The 17,798-nt window shown below is 37.5% G+C and overlaps 1 protein-coding gene across 2 annotated transcripts in view; it reads right to left on the bottom strand.

The window, feature by feature from the left end:
• LOC145988883 (atlastin-like) overlaps positions 1-17,798 on the bottom strand; it is a 112,117-nt gene that overhangs the window by 64,392 nt on the left and 29,927 nt on the right. For both annotated transcript variants that reach the window (XM_083124160.1, XM_083124161.1), the window contains exons 5-7: positions 13,946-14,095; positions 7,227-7,362; positions 885-1,042 (exon numbers count right to left, since the gene is read on the bottom strand). In XM_083124160.1, coding sequence (XP_082980286.1) covers positions 885-1,042; positions 7,227-7,362; positions 13,946-14,095 — 444 coding nt within the window. The remainder of the gene's footprint in view (positions 1-884; positions 1,043-7,226; positions 7,363-13,945; positions 14,096-17,798) is intronic.

The raw sequence follows: 17,798 nt of genomic DNA, 5'->3' as shown, positions 1-17,798 counted from the left end.
TTACCAAAATATTGTGACGATATATCATCTAGTTGATATCACCTGGATGATATTTTTTTAATATTGTGATATGTTGCCTGGATGATATAAGCCCAACCCTACTCGGAAGTCATCCATAGGACATGAAGGTAGTATTTGTTGGTATTGTTGGTAGAAGTCAGACTGTGTGACATTCCTTGGTTCTTGCAAAGTGAACATTTCAGCATCTGAACAGTCCAAGAGACTATACCAACCAACTACATCCAAAAACCAGCATACAGTTAAATAATCGAATGTACATATGTTATTTAATTCATTTTTTTGATCTTGGCAAAATATGTGTGTATATGCAGACTAGAGCTGAGCCGATACCAGTGGTATCATTATCGGAAAGTATCAGTTCGAAGTCATCTACCGATACTTTTCCAGCATATTGGTCTTTCACAGGGTTTGCAAAAATGCCACACGACACTTTTGTGTAGTCTAATTATCCTGGAAATTAAGCTAAATTCAAACTTTTTTTTTGCACCAATTTTGCATGAAAAACTGTATTTTGTGATTACATAACATCTATTTTAATATTCTGATGTAATTATTGAATATTCTAAAGCAAATATCTTGGTAAATTGATGCTTGAAATTGGAGATAAATATTTACACACCAATATTTTGAACAAATTTTAATTATTGACGTTTTCAAATATTAGTATCGGTATCGGTGGGCATCGGTAAGAGTATTGGTTCAAAGTCGTATTGGCTTAGCCCTAATCCAGACACATTGAATAAATAAAGAAGTATCAGTCAGAAGAAGTTATTTTTTTTACATTAGCGCTCAATATAAAATACCTACGTTAACACAGACAATCTGCAAATATTTAGATTAAGTGGTAATGGTAACTAACATACCATTATAAAATTCTTGAAGTTGGTTATCCTTTTTCCACTGAATGAAGTATACTGGTCAAATAGTTCCTGGCATGTTTGTCTTGCAGAATTTGCATCTTCTAGTCCAAAGAGGTATGTTGCAAAGCTCCGAATATCATCAACAAAGCCCTTTTCCAAATCTAACATTGAAAACAAATGACAGTATTGTAGAAACTTAATTTGTTTTTTTTAAAACTATAAAACACAACAAAGAAAAGGAAAATTATGTTATAATTTGTGTAAATTTAGAACAATATTTGCTTCAAGTACATCACAAGTGCAGTTCACAAGATAGAATTCATCAAGGAATGAAGAAAACATACACTACACATCCACCTGGAAATCGCCGCCTCTGTATCTCCGATGGATTGGGAATGGATTGACTCCACCACCAGAGCCTACAAACGAACCAGACTACCGCAAAACAAACAAGAAAATTCAGCCATCTAGAAGCAGCCAGCCTACCAACAGCCAAGCCAGCCGGCCAGAACACCAACCATACAGTGGTCAACCTAATGGACAGGACTTTGGATGAAGCCACAATATCTATCCTTTCGAAGGGTTTAAACTTCACTGCAGCACCTAAAAGCATCCTCCTCAGGGACACAATCAGCAGTATCGAGCAGAGTGTAAAATATTTTCCTGACGGGACCACTCAAGACATACGTCAAGAAACATATGTGGCCTTTAAAAGGGCCGTTCCACCTTGACCTAACATTTCACGAGCAGAGAAAGTCGCACTCAAGGCACTAAAAGAAGACAAGGACATCCTCATATTACCAGCAGACAAAGGAAACACATCAGTTATTCTCCAGACTGTAGACTACGACAAGAAAAATTTCAGAACTTCTAGCAGACTCCACACACAAGAAACTTCCCCGAGATCCCACAGCAGCAGTTGAAAGAAAGACCAGAGCACTTCTGAAGAAAACATCATTGCCGAAACCCATTCAGGACAAATTGACGCCGGGCGGAACAATACCACCACGGCTGTATGGACTGCCAAAAATACACAAGACCGCAGTGCTATTAAGACCGATCGTCAGCTCCATCGGATGCCCAACGTACAGACTCGCCAAATTCCTGACAGGCCAGCTTCAACCACTAATAGGCAAATGTGAACATCATGTTACAAACTTCACTGAATTCATCAAAACGCTGCAGCAGATCAGAACATCATCAGATGACATCTTAGTCAGCTTCGACGTAGTGTCACTCTTTACTAAAGTGCCTCTTCAAGATTCACTGGAATTACTAGAATGCCACTTCACACCAGAAATCATCAGTCTGTTCAAACACACACTGACCTCTACCTACTTCAGCTACGGTGGACAGTACTACGAGCAAACCGACGGTGTGGCAATGGGCTCCCAACTCTCGCCTGCCATAGCCAAATTTTTCATGGAAACCTTTGAGCACGAAGCCCTGCGCACAGTTCCATTGAAACCCACCGCCTTCTACAGATACGTGGACGACACCTTTATCATCTGGCCGCACGGTAGAGAAACTCTTCAGCCATTCTTAGCCCACCTAAACAATCAACACCCAAATATCAAGTTCACCATGGAGACTGAGAAGAATAACAGCCTGCCGTTCCTGGATATTCTCATCGAATGCAAGCCAGATGGATCCTTGGGACACAGTGTATACTGGATACCGACTCACACCGATTTATAATGCAATGCCAGCAGTTTTCACCCCCCGTCTCAACGAGCTTCAGTACTCTCTACTTTATTTCACCAGGCCATCTCCATCAGTGACGCGGAGCATCTATCAGAAGAAATACAGCATCTTCGCATGACTTTCAAACTGAACGGGTACTTGGAACACAACATCAACAAAACATTAAAACGAGTACTGTCCAAGAAGACCAGCACATCAGGGAACTCTGACACATCAGGGATCCAGACACATCAGGCGACATGGACACTCCAGGGGACACGGACAAAGCTGACCAGAAGATAGCCATCATTCCTTACACCGGAAATCTCTCCAGAGTAATAACCCGAATCCTCAAGAGACATAACATAAAAAACATTCACAAACCACCTCCAAAGATCAGAAGCCTACTACGTAACCCCAAGGACGAGTTAGGACTCAAAACACAGGGAGTCTACCGGATTACCTGTAAATGCAGGAAAGCATACATTGGGCAGATGGGTAGGACGATAGAACAGGGCTGTAAAGAACACCAAACAACATCAAGTACTTCCATCCTGAAAAGTCGGGACTAGCAGAACATTCAATCAACGAGGGACATAGACCAAATTTCAGCAACACAGAAATCATAGCCAAAACTTCAAACTACTGGGACCCCATTATCAAGGAAGCAATAGCCATTCATGAGGAAAGAGATAATCTTAATCGCGACACGGGGCTCAAACTGGACCCAGCTTGGTTAGCATTAGTTAACCAGAAGCATGCATCCAGCAGACACGCCACCCAATTCGTCTGCCATCTTCACTGGGATCATCCTCCATGAACCTATATACACACGCTCAGAACTGCACTTCTACCCTGAAGATGAGAGTGACGTTAGCTCTCGAAAGCTTGGAATCTTTTCCGCAACTCACCTGGTCGATAGCCCGAGAGAACCTTTTCATCATTTGTCACCAGGAAAGCTTCAAGACTTACTTCAAGGAATGAAGTGTTTGTGGCAGAATACACAGTTCTTGCAATCTCAACATGGTTATCATGGGGAAAAAGAAAATACTGTTGTTTCATTATATCTAACTTCATTTAGTGTTGATTACTTCAATACAAATAGGGTCAATCCATTTGAAGTGGTACAACATGGTTGCTTGATCATTTTTAAAAAGTATATTTTTTGTGTGCTGTGAGCCTCATATGTTGACACTTCAGAACCACTGTCATTTTATTTTTACTATCACTGATTTGAAGATGGCGGGCATTTTTTTATCTTGGCGCTCGTCATTTTCTCCATTTGTAAGCATCAGCGGCAACTTTTAAATCTCAGCTCTGGCAAGTCCTATCACAATGAGACAAAATCTGTGATGTTAAGCACATTATAAGCTACAATTATATTTGTGTATAATATCCTCAATATTATTCCTTCATAATACATTTTAAGGTCAAAATTGTGTATCCTAATCGCTCAAAATGTCATTTTTGGACATTTTCTTTTAGGGGGAGGCAGTTCGTTTAACACTTGCATTTTTTTGTGCAAGTACCTGTGTACCAATACTGTATGTCAAAATTATTTGAAGCTTGAGACTTTAATAATTTTCTTTCTACAGAGTCATAAACATGTACTTTTTGTTAAAAAAATTCCAAGTTCATGGTTAAATATCTCTGGTGGGTGTTTGTTTAAAAATCTGAAATTTGTACACAATACAGTACTCTATGATCAGTAAAAATTTTGAGTTTGAGATTCAGTTGGTTTAAGAGATACAAAACTCATGAAAAATTCAATATTTTGCACTAAATATATACCATATTTAGTGCAAAATATTTTCATTTCTCATTAACATTTTGTGTTAAAATTCTGCAAACTGTAATTTGGGATGTCAATCAACAACGTTACAATCCTGAAATGGATCTGCAATAAAGTATATATACTGTATATATACAGTTTAATTTGTATAATAATGCAACAGCCATACTAAATGTTTCATATTGCAGATTTTTCCCACTTGCAACATTGCAACCAAGTGATCAACCTTGTATTTCAAGCTTACAGATGCAAATCCATACTTCAAATATATGTTCAATGAATATAGACACTGCAGTCATGCAGGTCCCAGATTCAGGCTTGTAAGCATTGCACTATATATGAAACTAGAGCTCGCATATAGTTGAATGATTAGCATTCTCAACCTTAGCAGAAGTGGTGGGAATGTTATCAATGGAAGTGTACAAATTGGAAATATTACAGTAATGAAATTGCAATAAAGAAAGTACAATGTATTACTTTTGAAGTAAGGTGTATATAATAGATTACGAAGTGCATTAACTTCTTATTTCTTTTAGTGCTTAGTGCAATAATGTATGGCATTTCTCATTTAGCTTTCTCAAAATTGACTACAATTACATTCAATTAGAGATTACTCTGTCTCACAGCACATATTCCATTTCATATGAATAAAAATCTGAGAACTTGCTCCCTCTATGAGTGCCTGCTTTAATAGTGAGAATGTGTTCACATTTTTATGTGCATATAATGAGTACATTCTTGAAAACTGAGTAGGTACTTATTCATGCATGCAATTGTACAAGCCTGTTTGTCCCCAGGTCATAAAAAAGTTACCATGTCTATGAGAAGTTGCTAGTCAGAAACTATATGAGGGAGGACTTTATTCATACAAAACATGCTCATTTTTAGAGCACCTACTCTTCTACCTCTGGAATATTTGCTTAAGAGCAGTGTTCTCTCAGTGGAAAAAAAAAAGAATAAAAAAAAATAGGAAAGTCTCAATCTCACAGAAGTCTTGAATGCAGTCTTCAAATAGTAGTCACAAAAATGTAAAAAACCTGACTTTTAACATGTTTGAATATACTTTACTTCATAATAAAGTACTATCATATTAAAAATTATGGATATACTCTGTACATAAAAAAAATGCATTACACCAAAATTTACCTTATTCAATTCTGTGTTAAGCTATGGTAACCATTTTTTTTAGTATGCGTTCAATGTTTTGTCGTTGTGAGAACAATTAAGTTATTTGTTATTTCTAAACGACCAGTCTCTTTGAAATTCGATAAATAAAAAACTTGTAAGTCTGATCGTGATTTAAATACAGTGTAGGTAGAAACGTTTTGAATACAATTCATAACTTTCATTTTTTTAAAATTGACCAAAAACAAGTTGTTTTTTTTTTTGTTTTTTTTTATTTCAGAGTGAGCAGTCATTTAGAAATCACCAAAAAACTGGCACTTCTTTGTTCTCACGAAGATATACTGGTTAATTTTTAATTGGAGTCCAAACTCAAGTATCCATAATTTTTAATCCTATAGTACCGTGCGTCCATTTCGATCTGCAGCCGAGAGATCGGGAGAAGCGTGGCGGGCGGCGCTGATGGAGATGCCGACATTTGCGGCCTGAAATGCCCGCTTATTTTTATGGACATATGCAGACATTTATATAAATATTGCAAAACGAGCACTAACCTGTGTTATAAGAGTATGGTTTTAATTTTAGTAGCTTAGTGGCTGTATGTGCTGATGATTTTGACACTCCCATCTCCTGTGAAACACGGCGTAGAGGTTTGTTTGGATAACTTTCTAACGCTGCCCCAATTTCATCGAGTTTTGCTTCGGTTAGAATCCGTCGTTTTTGGTTAGGTGTTTTAAAACTTAACGATCCAGTTTCTCGTAATTTAAGGACAAGATGTCTAACTGTATCTCTATGTGGAAGTGAAACCCATGGGAATTTCTGTACAAATTGCCTACACACGTCTCGACACGAGTCTGTTTTCACGTAAGTGTCATACATAAAAATTCTTTGTTCTAAAGTGAATCTTGCGGCTGGCATTCCAATCGTCTCACTGACACAACACACATACACACTGCAATAACACAAACAAGTAACGGCAAGTAACCAAGAATAACACTCTTGCGCACAGTATGAAATTAACACGCTCTTGGTTTACATTGCTCGCCACTATATTCACAGCTCTGTCTTCATCTAGTCGCGAAGGAACAAGAAACTCGAGCTTGGAGATTTTGGATTGCAAGGAAGCTCACGAAAACCATTCACTTTTAATGGTTTCGTCGGCAGCGTAATCTTGATACAGTGTTGCACATTCGAAACCTCCAAACGATCCCCATCGACACAAAACTCTTTCAAGGATATAAACTTAAGCAGGACGTTGCTGGTCAAAACTATGATTAAAATGTTTTATTATCTGTGACTCTTATCGTCACTTCTAAAGCGTATTTTTTTGTGTATATAATTGCAGAACTTGGATGAATTACAGATGATGAATTATAACCCAGGTTAGTGCTCGTTTTGCAATATTTATATAAATGTCTGGATATGTCCGTAAAAATAAGCGAGCATTACAGGCCGCAAATGTCGGCATCTCCGCCAGCGCCGCCCGCCACGCTTCTCCCGATCTCTCGGCTGCAGATCGAAATGGACGCACGGTAGTTTAATTTACACAGCATTTTTATACACCTCGCATTCTAATTTCCCAAAGTATTGAGAAAGAAGAAACTACTGGACAGTAAGTCTTGGTGTTGTGTGTCTTATTCTCGAAATCATCTCATCACAAAATGTCTGGTGTTGTTTGCATCTCAATTTTCAAATGGACCACATCCAATTGTTTGAAGTTTTGCTATACAAATCAAATTTGACCTTACCTGCTAACTTTCCATCAAACACATTTCTTGAGGCTTTCAATCCAGGATGGCTCATTAGAAAGCAAGCGATATCCTTGAACATACCCTCGATAAAATTCCGAACATAGCTTGCATTGTCATTGCTTTCATTAAAATTCTGTGGATGAAAAACAAATGGCAATGTTTCAAATAACTGAACCAAACAATTGATAGATATTACAAGGGACAGTGGAAAAGTGTTTTGCATTCACCCAGAGTTTTTTTTAGCTAAAAAGAGGTATTTTGATGAAAATGAGGGGGTGGGGTGGAGAGGGTTCTTTTGCAACCCTGATTATACTTCTGTCTCACAGTCACATTAACTTTTTTTTTGACAGGGCATCCATTATCAGTAGACCTTGGAGTTTTAGGTACTTTAGTATACTTTTAGGTTCCTAAAATAGGCTCTAAAATCCTAATATTGGTTCTAAAATTCCCAAAATAGGTTCTAAAAATCCTGAAATAGGCTCTAAAAATCCAGAAGTTGGTTCCAAAAAACTTAAAGTGGTTCAAAATTCCTGAAAAATATTGATTAGATACAATCGCTAAAAACAAAATTTCACAAGAATCGTAAGTAATTTTAATCAAATATGAATTTTCTAACCAAATTTTCAATTCTTTACATAATTTTCAAAATTATCCACAAATTATTGTAATGTTATACTTGTGCTATTAGCAAAAGTTGCTTTTTGATATGAAAAATGAATTACGCATGTATAATTTGATGGACAAGACCAGGATTGCTACTCGGAATTCCTTGAATACCAGGAATTATACGTGAATTATTTGTTCGGGAATTATGCCTGAATTATTGGCTTTTGGAATTATGCATGAATTTTGGTAAACATGAAAAAGAGTTACAAGCAGATGTTTTCTCTATTCCAATTTTATTCTCCATACAGGTGAAAAATTACAACTTTTATTAATCCAAATCACCATTAACTTTATACATATTTATAAATGCCCTGAAGCAAGTTTTTCAGAGTTTGGCTTTCATTTTTATTTTTATCGATGAAGAAAAAGAAAGCATGGAAAATAAAACAGAATTTTCTCAATCCGTTTACTTTGTTAGTGTCTTTTGGAGACAGATGGAAGATTATTGCAAAATAAGATATATTGAAGTTGATTAGATAAATTTTTTGGTACTTAGGAATCACACCGACCCATTATATTGTTAATATAGTATTTGTGTGTGTGGGTGGTGAGAGTCAGTAATATGTAAGGTTGGAATACATCTGCTTGTACCATTGGATTTTTTTAAAGTTTGCCTTGAAAACCTGGAATTATACTTGAATTTTATCATGGTCCTAGTGAACACCCTGAATCTTTTCTCATGTTATCCTCAGTCAATCTCCACCTTTTGTGCATGAGGCTTATTTTATATGCTGAAAATTATCTTTCAACAGAAACATAGTTATCAAAGGTGCAGATTTGGATGAAGAAACATCACTTTGCAAGGTGTGCATGCCGGATCAAACTGATGCAAAATTGAGCAAGACCACACAGAGCAAAGTTTGCACTTTGGACTGTGCAGGCAGTAGAGGCGATTGGGTTCCAAAACTGGGGAAAAGAGGGAAAGGGGGTGCAAGGATAGTTTGGTTTCTAGTTTGGACTTGGAGGGAGGGAAATCGACAGAAAACATGTTTCAAACATGCCAGTTTTTTAATTGTTTCATCACCAAAACGAGTAAATTCCTCTGAGATATAAAAATCCTGTAAAACCTAAAAAATATATGAGGTGTGGCGGATACGAAGGTGGAACTCAACAAACGTACATTGTGAGGGAAATGTGTTTCAAGTTGTCAGGCACAGTGTGAACTCCACAAAAACTTGGTAACAGTAGGTCGGAATGTTTCATGCGAGATTTCCAAAGATTTTTGTGGAGTTTGCACTGTGCTTGACAACTCAAAACACATTTCTCTCACAATGCACGTTTGTTGAGTTCGCCCTTTGTATCTGCAATGCCTCATATAAAAACCTGAAAAAAGGTTTAATGTAGGCACATAAACCTAAAATAGCTTCTAACAAGCAAAATAGGTTATTTTGGGCACTATAAAATTTTTGTCAGTTGTTGCGTTTTTTAACGGAACGCTGCCATAATTTATTATTTTTTATTTACCTGCAAAGGAAAAAATAGATTGAAAACCTAAAATCCGAGGTGTAATTATCAGTCATGAACAATGACATGTCCATTGCAAGCAGTGTCTAGATGGGAAGTCCACACAGAAAATAAATCCTCGAAATTTGTCACCTATTGTGTGAAGTGTATGGTATAAGACAATTTCATGTCAGGTGATCACAAATACGTCCAAGTCAGGATCGACCTTTCTCCTGCACATTGTTCGAGAACACATGCCCTGATATGTGCAAGAGTCGCAAAGACCCCCCTTGAAATATTTCACATGGGAGATGTGGCACCACCCTCCCTATAACCCAGACCTGTTGGCTTGTTATTTTCACGTGTCCAGTCCCATGAAAAAGGACCTTGTCTAGTAGGGCCAGACTGAGAACACCCATGGGGTGGTGGAATTTCATTAATAGGGTGTTCTGAGTATGACAACCAACATACCTACAGAAAGAGGGAGGATGGACTTACTGAAGAAATCTTCACCCTCAGGACTTGTCTTATAAATTTATTTAATAGAGTTGAATTTTAAACTGTGAATTATTATTATTATTATTACATATTACCAAGTTGATACTTGTGTATAAAAAAGCTGTAAAATAATCATAGACTTTTTAGATTTTTGTCATTTTCGTAACTAATTAAAGTTAATGATTCTGTGCTGTTATCTATGAATGAAATATACAAGCTCAATATGCAGAAAAGTGACTCTTGCATTGTACTTTCCATATATTGTTTGGTCTCTTCCCTCCTGTTGCACTTCAGTAGAATACAGTGGAACCCCGAATTTACGTTACTGGATTTTACATTTTCCAGCATTATACATTCAATCATGATGATCCCAACATAGCAAGATGCTGTAAAGTTTTCCTCAATTTTACGTTTCCTGCATTTTAAGTTTTTACAGTTTGGTCGCCTGAAAAAAGTAAAATTGAGATTTCACTGTATTGTTCGCACCATGGTATCCAACACTTATGTTCTACAATTGGCTCTGTCCTAAATTTTTACCATGTACACTGTGTTACAGAGTTTCTTGATATGTAATATTTCCAGAGCTCATCTCTTGTCCCTTCTAAACTTAGGGTAAGTGTACAGGGTGGCCAAAATTAAAGTTTTGCTACTCAGAGCCCTCTGGAGCCCATTCGAAGCAATGAATTGCAGTGAAACTGGGTATAGAGGCTATACAGATCATGGGGAAGCGAATGTTGATGGGAAAAAAAAATTGTTCACCAGGTGCAAATGTTGTGCTGAAGTAGCAACAACCAGCAATTTGAGTTTATATTGGTACAGGAGTGTTCAATATGCACCCTGTCAATGTAAATGACCCCTTGGAAGCATAGGAGAATGTGATCAATGGTCGGACAACATTGAAGTGCCACATTTCAACTTGGTGGTGAAAATTCAAACTATTCTTTTTCCTCAGCATTTGCTTCCCCATGGTCTAAGTGACTAGGTGACTCCAATGGGTTGACAATAATAGGGCACTTCCATTTAGACAAAATAACAACAAAATCATAGAATCTTGCACCAAGTTACAGACTATTCATAGAAATGCTACACTGATAAGATTCTCAAAAATGTTATTGATATTCCCACATTGGATAATAAAATAAACAGGATATACCAGGGTGAGTCAAAAGTTCATTCATTTCTGCAGATGGAAATTGAGACTGGAGACACATGGCTTGAGATTGGACTTACTCGGCAAAGTATAGGAGATTCTGTTCTATGGTCTTCTGCCAAGTTCTGTGAGAGCCACAATCCTATGATGATACAATTCGGCTGGTTTCGAGGACAAAAACTCGCGCACCCCTGTTTCCACAGCATCCAATGTGCCGAACTGTCATCCTTGCAGGAAATGCATGAGAGAGTGAAACAAATTGTAATCAGATGGTGCGAGATGAAGCAACACTTAAATTTCCTCCAAGTCCTGTAGTTTCTGGGTAGCAATTTGTGACCTGTGACATGGGGCGTTATCGACCTGCAACAAGGCTCTCTTCTGACACATCAATGTTGGGTACTTCTGGAGCATAACATCATGGACCCTCTGCAGTTGTACAGCATAAAGGTTCCCATCGACAGCATGATCATCTGGTATGAGTTCCCAGAACACCTGGACCATCGATATTCCACCATGTGCACAACATGATCTTCTTTTCAAACCATCCCCTTTGAACAAGTAGCATTGCTTTCTGCCGTGGCTGCAACCTCTGCTTACCATAGGCAGAACAGCGTAGAAAGCTCCAATTTTAGTCACCTGTGGCAATTTGATGCCAAAATCTGTTGTCCCATGGATTTTGAAGCAATTGTCAACAGATGGAGACTTGTCGTTCAGCCTGTTGTGGTGTCAACTCGTGGGGAACAAGTCAAGGCTCTCGAGAGACAAAACCCATTTGGTGAAGAGAGCAAACCACTGTGCTTTGGGAAGATCCAACCTGCCATGCCAGTTACCGTGTACTGATGCTTACATCGGCTGTCACGTGCTGTAGCAGGGCATCTGCATCCATGGCACATGACACATCGGGGCTTGTCTTCCACACTCGTGTCCCCAGACAAGAACAGCTTGAACCATTTCTGTGCTGTCCTAATGCTCACCATGCACTCACCTTTCACCACGCAAATTTCCCTCGCAAGAGTCGCAGCTTTAACTCCTTTTTTCCAATATGTCATAACAAGATACGCACAGCTAATTTGTAGACCTCCATGATGGACCACTGGAATTGCACCGTGCCTGTGGCTATGCCACGTGCCCACCACGAGATGCTCAGTTGGATTTCCAGGTTTTTTCTCCGGCTTCACTGTTTCCCACGTGAAAAAATGAAAAACACTTTTGACTCAACCTGGAAAATAATGAAACAAAGAAAAAGACATGTAATATGTTCAATAAATGAATGAAAAAGGATTAAAATTGTTTGTAATCTTTGGATTGGATTGGATTGATTTGTTGTTTTAAGTCCACTTTATGCACAGTAAGGCTAATCGGGACTGGACCTACAGTTTAAAGTGGGATCCGACCACTATGTGCCTCCACCAGGAATCGAACCCGGGACCCCTTGATTATAAGGCGACGATGCTACCACTACGCCATCGGGGAGGCCGTTTGTAATCTTTGCAATTTGTATATGTTGCAATGATGAATCCCCTAAACCTGTTAATTTAATCCACTAAAATACAACAACAGATAAGGTAATTTTTTTTTAAATGTACAAAATGTAAAGGGGATGCTTCATTTTTATATATTATAATTATATATATTAATGTTATGGCCTGCTAAATAAAAGTCAATGAAAATTTATTATGTCATTAACCTCTTAATGTGTTGTTGCAGTGCACAAGGCATGTACATTAACACACACACCTTCGACTATATTCGACTATGGGTGGCATATTTATATATCCAGCCATTGAGTACATAGCAAACACATTAGGTGAGATTATGCAAGCTGTAGTAAAACAGCAGTAGAAGAGGACGAAGATGAAAAAGAAGGAGAAAGAGCATATAAGCTAGATGTGAGAAAAGTCTAATGTTGTGTGGTGTAGTTCATGCATAACAAAAAATCGAAATAAGGCTCAAAAATGAAATTTGCATGCTGCAAACATTGAGTTGCACTGTTTTGTCAATAAGTCCAATTTATGCCCATGTAGGCTAATCAGGACTGGACCTACGGTTTAATGTGGGATCCGAACTACTATGTATGGTATCAAACCTGGGACATCTTAATTACAAGGTGATGATGTTACCACTACACTATTGGGAAACCCAAGAAGCACTTGTTGTTGACCTCTGAAAGAAGTGATAGCAAATGTGAATCTGAAAATGAAGAAGAGGACGAAGAAGAAGAAAGAGTGATGAAAGGGAATTTTTCTGAAGGAAATCTCTCCATTTTCCAGTAGTGACTTGTTCAGAAACTTTCACACTTAAGGGGTTAAAATAATATTAGAATCAAAATGTACTATTGAATATATACATAAGTATTTAATAAAGCCAAAGATATATTTAATAAATACCCAAGACTAGTTTCATTTTTTTTTAAAATTTAAACTTGTATAGGTATATCATTCACAGTTTCAGGATTTTCCCATTCTTTTTACAGAACACAGATATGCCAGCAGTAAAATGATTACTTTCCTGCTTCGAAAATAAGTTCTAGTACTGAAAATTATTGACAATTAATAATAAGTCACTATAATATTACTGTAATTTTATTTTCCCAGTTGGAATGAATTTATAAATAGAATGGCTGGGAAAGAAAATTCCCTGGCTTACTGCATGTGATTGGGGGGGGGGGGCAGGGAAGTACATGGTTTCCTCTCCCCTACAAACAAGAAAACTAGATTAAAAAATGCTCTCTTAGACAAAACATGCATTTCTTGCTAGGTATTTAGTGATACATAATAAATTAATGTCCCTCAACTTACTTTATCTGCTTATCCCCTCTACACTCTTCCTGGGTAAGAGCACCCCCCCACAAATAGTACAAATGGCAAACAGAAAAAAATATGAATTCAAATAAAATAAAATTAGCAAACTAAAGTAATAAAAAGAAAATAATACAAACAAAAAAAAAGAACCAACTAACTTTAAATTTTTTCTCCAGAAATTTCATGCCTCCATCAATTCCAGATTCAAATTCATCCAGAAACTGCCAGTCCCTGACTAAGAACAAGCATTTCTCCAATTTTGTTTTTTCTGATGGCATGAATTCGTCAGACATGGAAATCAGAAACTCCTGCAGGAAAGCAGATAATAAAGATTAGGATACATTCATTTAAAAAAAAAAGTATCATTGCACATCATAAACATCAATGTTGACAGTACACTGCAGTGCTAGAAATTCACAATTTAAAATTTACCTTAGTGCATCAAAACCTTAATTAAAAAATCATATTTCTTATGAGCACATTCTGAAAGGATCATTTGCAGCTGGACACACTGAAATTTCATAGAAGTTAAAATATTTTGGAGGACATGTTAACATGTTAAACAAGAACGTGGCAATTCTCACATGAAATGCACAAACTGGGAGGCAGTTCTCTCCATGGAAGTCATCTGTTAGTGGTAAATCTGTATATATCTAATGCTTCAAATTACACTACAGAGTGGGCAATAAGTCAATTGACACTAGCAGTTATTAATACAGTCCATCACAAAAATATAACACCACTGCGTTTGTGCTCTGCTATGAATTATGTGATACTCCGGCAACTGGATGATATAGAAAACAATTTCTTTTGTTCCGAGCCTGTGAACCGGAGAAGAGCAAGGGTGGAGCCATGGTTGCATACATGGTGGATAAAAAACATGATTTTATTAAATCACGAATGGTGCTATTTTTTTGTGACAGACTGTATGTAATGAATTTTTTCCAATTAACTAATGGGCCATGCTATATTTCAAACAATACAAAATTGATGAAGCAATTATGTGATTAAAATGAACACTACCATTTTCAATTATTTATTTATTTTTATATTTTTTAAGAAGAACAGATTTCCTGCTGGATACCTAATGTACAATTTGCATCAGTGTATAAAGTGAATTTAACACAAAAACTCACACTTGAAATTTTCATAAAGAAAATACATACTGCACTCCTAGAGTGTTCCTATTATTACTTTGAAAAAATGCCCTACAATAAAAATAACAACATACTCGATAAGAAAACAAGATAGGATTAAAATTAATTAATTTTTGTGCCAAAGTGGCCTCCTTAAAGAAGGCAATACCAGTAACAGTATGCAATACATTCCAACATATGGATGACTAGGCATGCCACTGCACTGCATGTCACTGCAGATTTTAAAATTCCGCTAGCAAAAGTACAAAAATGTATAATGACATGTTTATTACTCTGATTTAATGATATGTGTGGAACAGAAAAATACACAAACATTAAAGAAACAGATACTGTACTCGTTATTGTTTTTTAAAATAGGCAATTAAACTTTCCATAGCGAACTCAAAATACAAAGCACGTCCAGAAAGTAAGTTCCGTTTGCTTGATTTGATTTGATTTGCTTTATTTTACTTCGCTTTTTCTGCCACTTTTGGCTAATTTGCGAAGATGGGGATGAGTGATGACATGATGAAATTGAGGAATGGACACTCACAAACATCCATGCCCAGGCCAGGATTCGAACCCGGGACCCCTGGCGTCCTAGCGCGATGTGCTAACCACTCCGCCACTGGAGCCGGCTTAAGTTCCGTTTGCAATTTATGCTGCAGCTGCACTGCAATCGCAAGAGTGCGCATGCGGGCTGGGTAGGTGAACCCATTGGCAAGGCAGACATATTAGTGTTAGAGAAGACAGAAGTGCAAACGCTTCATAGTGGGTTGCGTTAATAAAATTGGAACACCCGCCACATGTGAAGTGTGCTCAATCATACAGTTTTTGAATGAACGGAATGTGTCAGCAGCTGAAATTTGCTGTCAAATTGGTGAAGTGTATTGTAAACAGATCATGAGTGTCTCAATGGTACAGAGATGGGTGCAACAGTTTAACAAAGGACAGAACAATGTGCATGATGAGGAATGCAGTGGGTGACTGACTATCTATGGTGACAGACAAATTGGTCCATGCTATGTAATAGAAGATTAAAGAGAACTGATGATTCACCCTGACAACACTGTGCATTTTCCACAAATTTCCCGGTCGCTGCTTCATGATATTGTGTCAGACAGACTGAACTTCCGCAAATTGTGTGCCCACTGGGTCCCACGATTGCTTACAAAAGACAACAAAAAGAACTGAATGGGGAGTGCATTACTGTTTTTGACACGGTACTGTGAGGAGGGTGATGACTTTTTGAATTGCATAATGACTGGGGACGAGATATGGGTGTTGCATGAGACTCCGGAAACAAAACGATAGTCCATGCAGTAGAGGCACACGACCTCAGCACGAAAGACCAATGTCAGACCGGTTGTGACCACTTGGATCGTCCTGTGCACGGTGTTTTGGACAGACAAGATGTATTGCTTGTGGACTTTTTGGAGCATGGCGAAACCATCAATGCCAACACCTATTGTGAAACTCTTACAAAAATTGCATTGCGCAACAAGCAACGTGGCACGTTGGCCATGGTGTTGTTTTCATTCACAACAATGCTTGTCCCCATGCAATGGCTGCAACGCAACAACTCCTTACAGATTTTGGCTGGGAAACATTAACTCATCCTCCGTATAACCTAGACCTCGCCCTGTCTGATTTTCATCTCTTTTCACACCTGAAAGCTGACCTTGCTGGCCAGAGCTTCATGTATGACAATGTGGTCAAACAACTTGGTTATCAACAAAGGCGGTAATCGTTTTTCGATATGGGGATACAAAATATGGTGTCTTGATTTGATAAGTGTCTTAACAGGGATGTCAATTATGTTGAAACATAGTCCAGTGTTTTGTTCCATTACATTTTGTGTTTTATCAATTGGACAATGCAACTTACTTTCTGAATGACCCTTGTATTAAAAAGAAAGTTTTAGAACTGCATTTGAAAAGTCAGGTGCCAGGTAAAAAAATATAAGGCACCACGGTGACTGGGTGTTTGTCTACCGTGTTCAAAATAATAATAATAATAATAATATCCACAAGCATGAATTATAATACATTCAGTACAAAATTGAGATGTCGGAAATGAAATACATACCCATTACAGAATTTAGGTACACAAACTTCTTTTATGGTAATGAGATACATGTATATTACTATTAACAAAGATTGTGTAGTAAAAATAAAGCAAAAACATTTTATATTTAATTTAGGTCAATTAGTGAATTTCACTTCTTGTTTTAATACAGTGTGAGAATTAATGGGGTGGATGCCGGGGATTGCCCCTCAAAAAATGTTTATCCCCAGAAGAAGAAAAAAATGTCATCCCTGCCAAGGATGTTTTTATCCCCGACAAAGAAAATGGGATTGAAAGCATATACGTAGTATACCATTTCTTAACTGTGAAACAAACACCAATGAAAAATCATTCGGGAAAAACAGTTAAATAACCTTTAAGACAATTGTATCCTACTTCGTGTCTGAAGTTTTCTGCCATTGCCAAATGAAGTACAAAAGCCTACCGCCATAGCAAGAAGAGTTGATTTCGTCAGCCTTATTCGTTGGAGGTACGTAGATCACATTTCTCACCGCACGCAAGTCATTGAGTTGAATGCACAATAAATATTTTGTCAAGTATTCTCAGTGTTACTAGTTCAATAGATCTTTTTGTGTTTGGGTTTTCTAAGAATGTAAATATACTGGTTTCTAAATTACGTCTAAATGTTATCATAAGATTTAAAGTCCTAGGTACTTAGAACTGGCAGGCAATAGCAGATTTTACTTACTGGTAACATACAAATTTGCATAACTAAAAGATACTACCCCCCCTGGAAAGGGAATCACAAATACAACACTGATTGGGGCATCATCCTACAAAGCAAGAA

This window comes from Lepisma saccharinum, chromosome 6 (genome assembly GCF_977018435.1).
Source record: "Lepisma saccharinum chromosome 6, izLepSacc3.1, whole genome shotgun sequence".
NCBI lineage: Eukaryota > Metazoa > Arthropoda > Insecta > Zygentoma > Lepismatidae > Lepisma > Lepisma saccharinum.
This window is presented reverse-complemented; position numbering and strand designations above follow the sequence as displayed.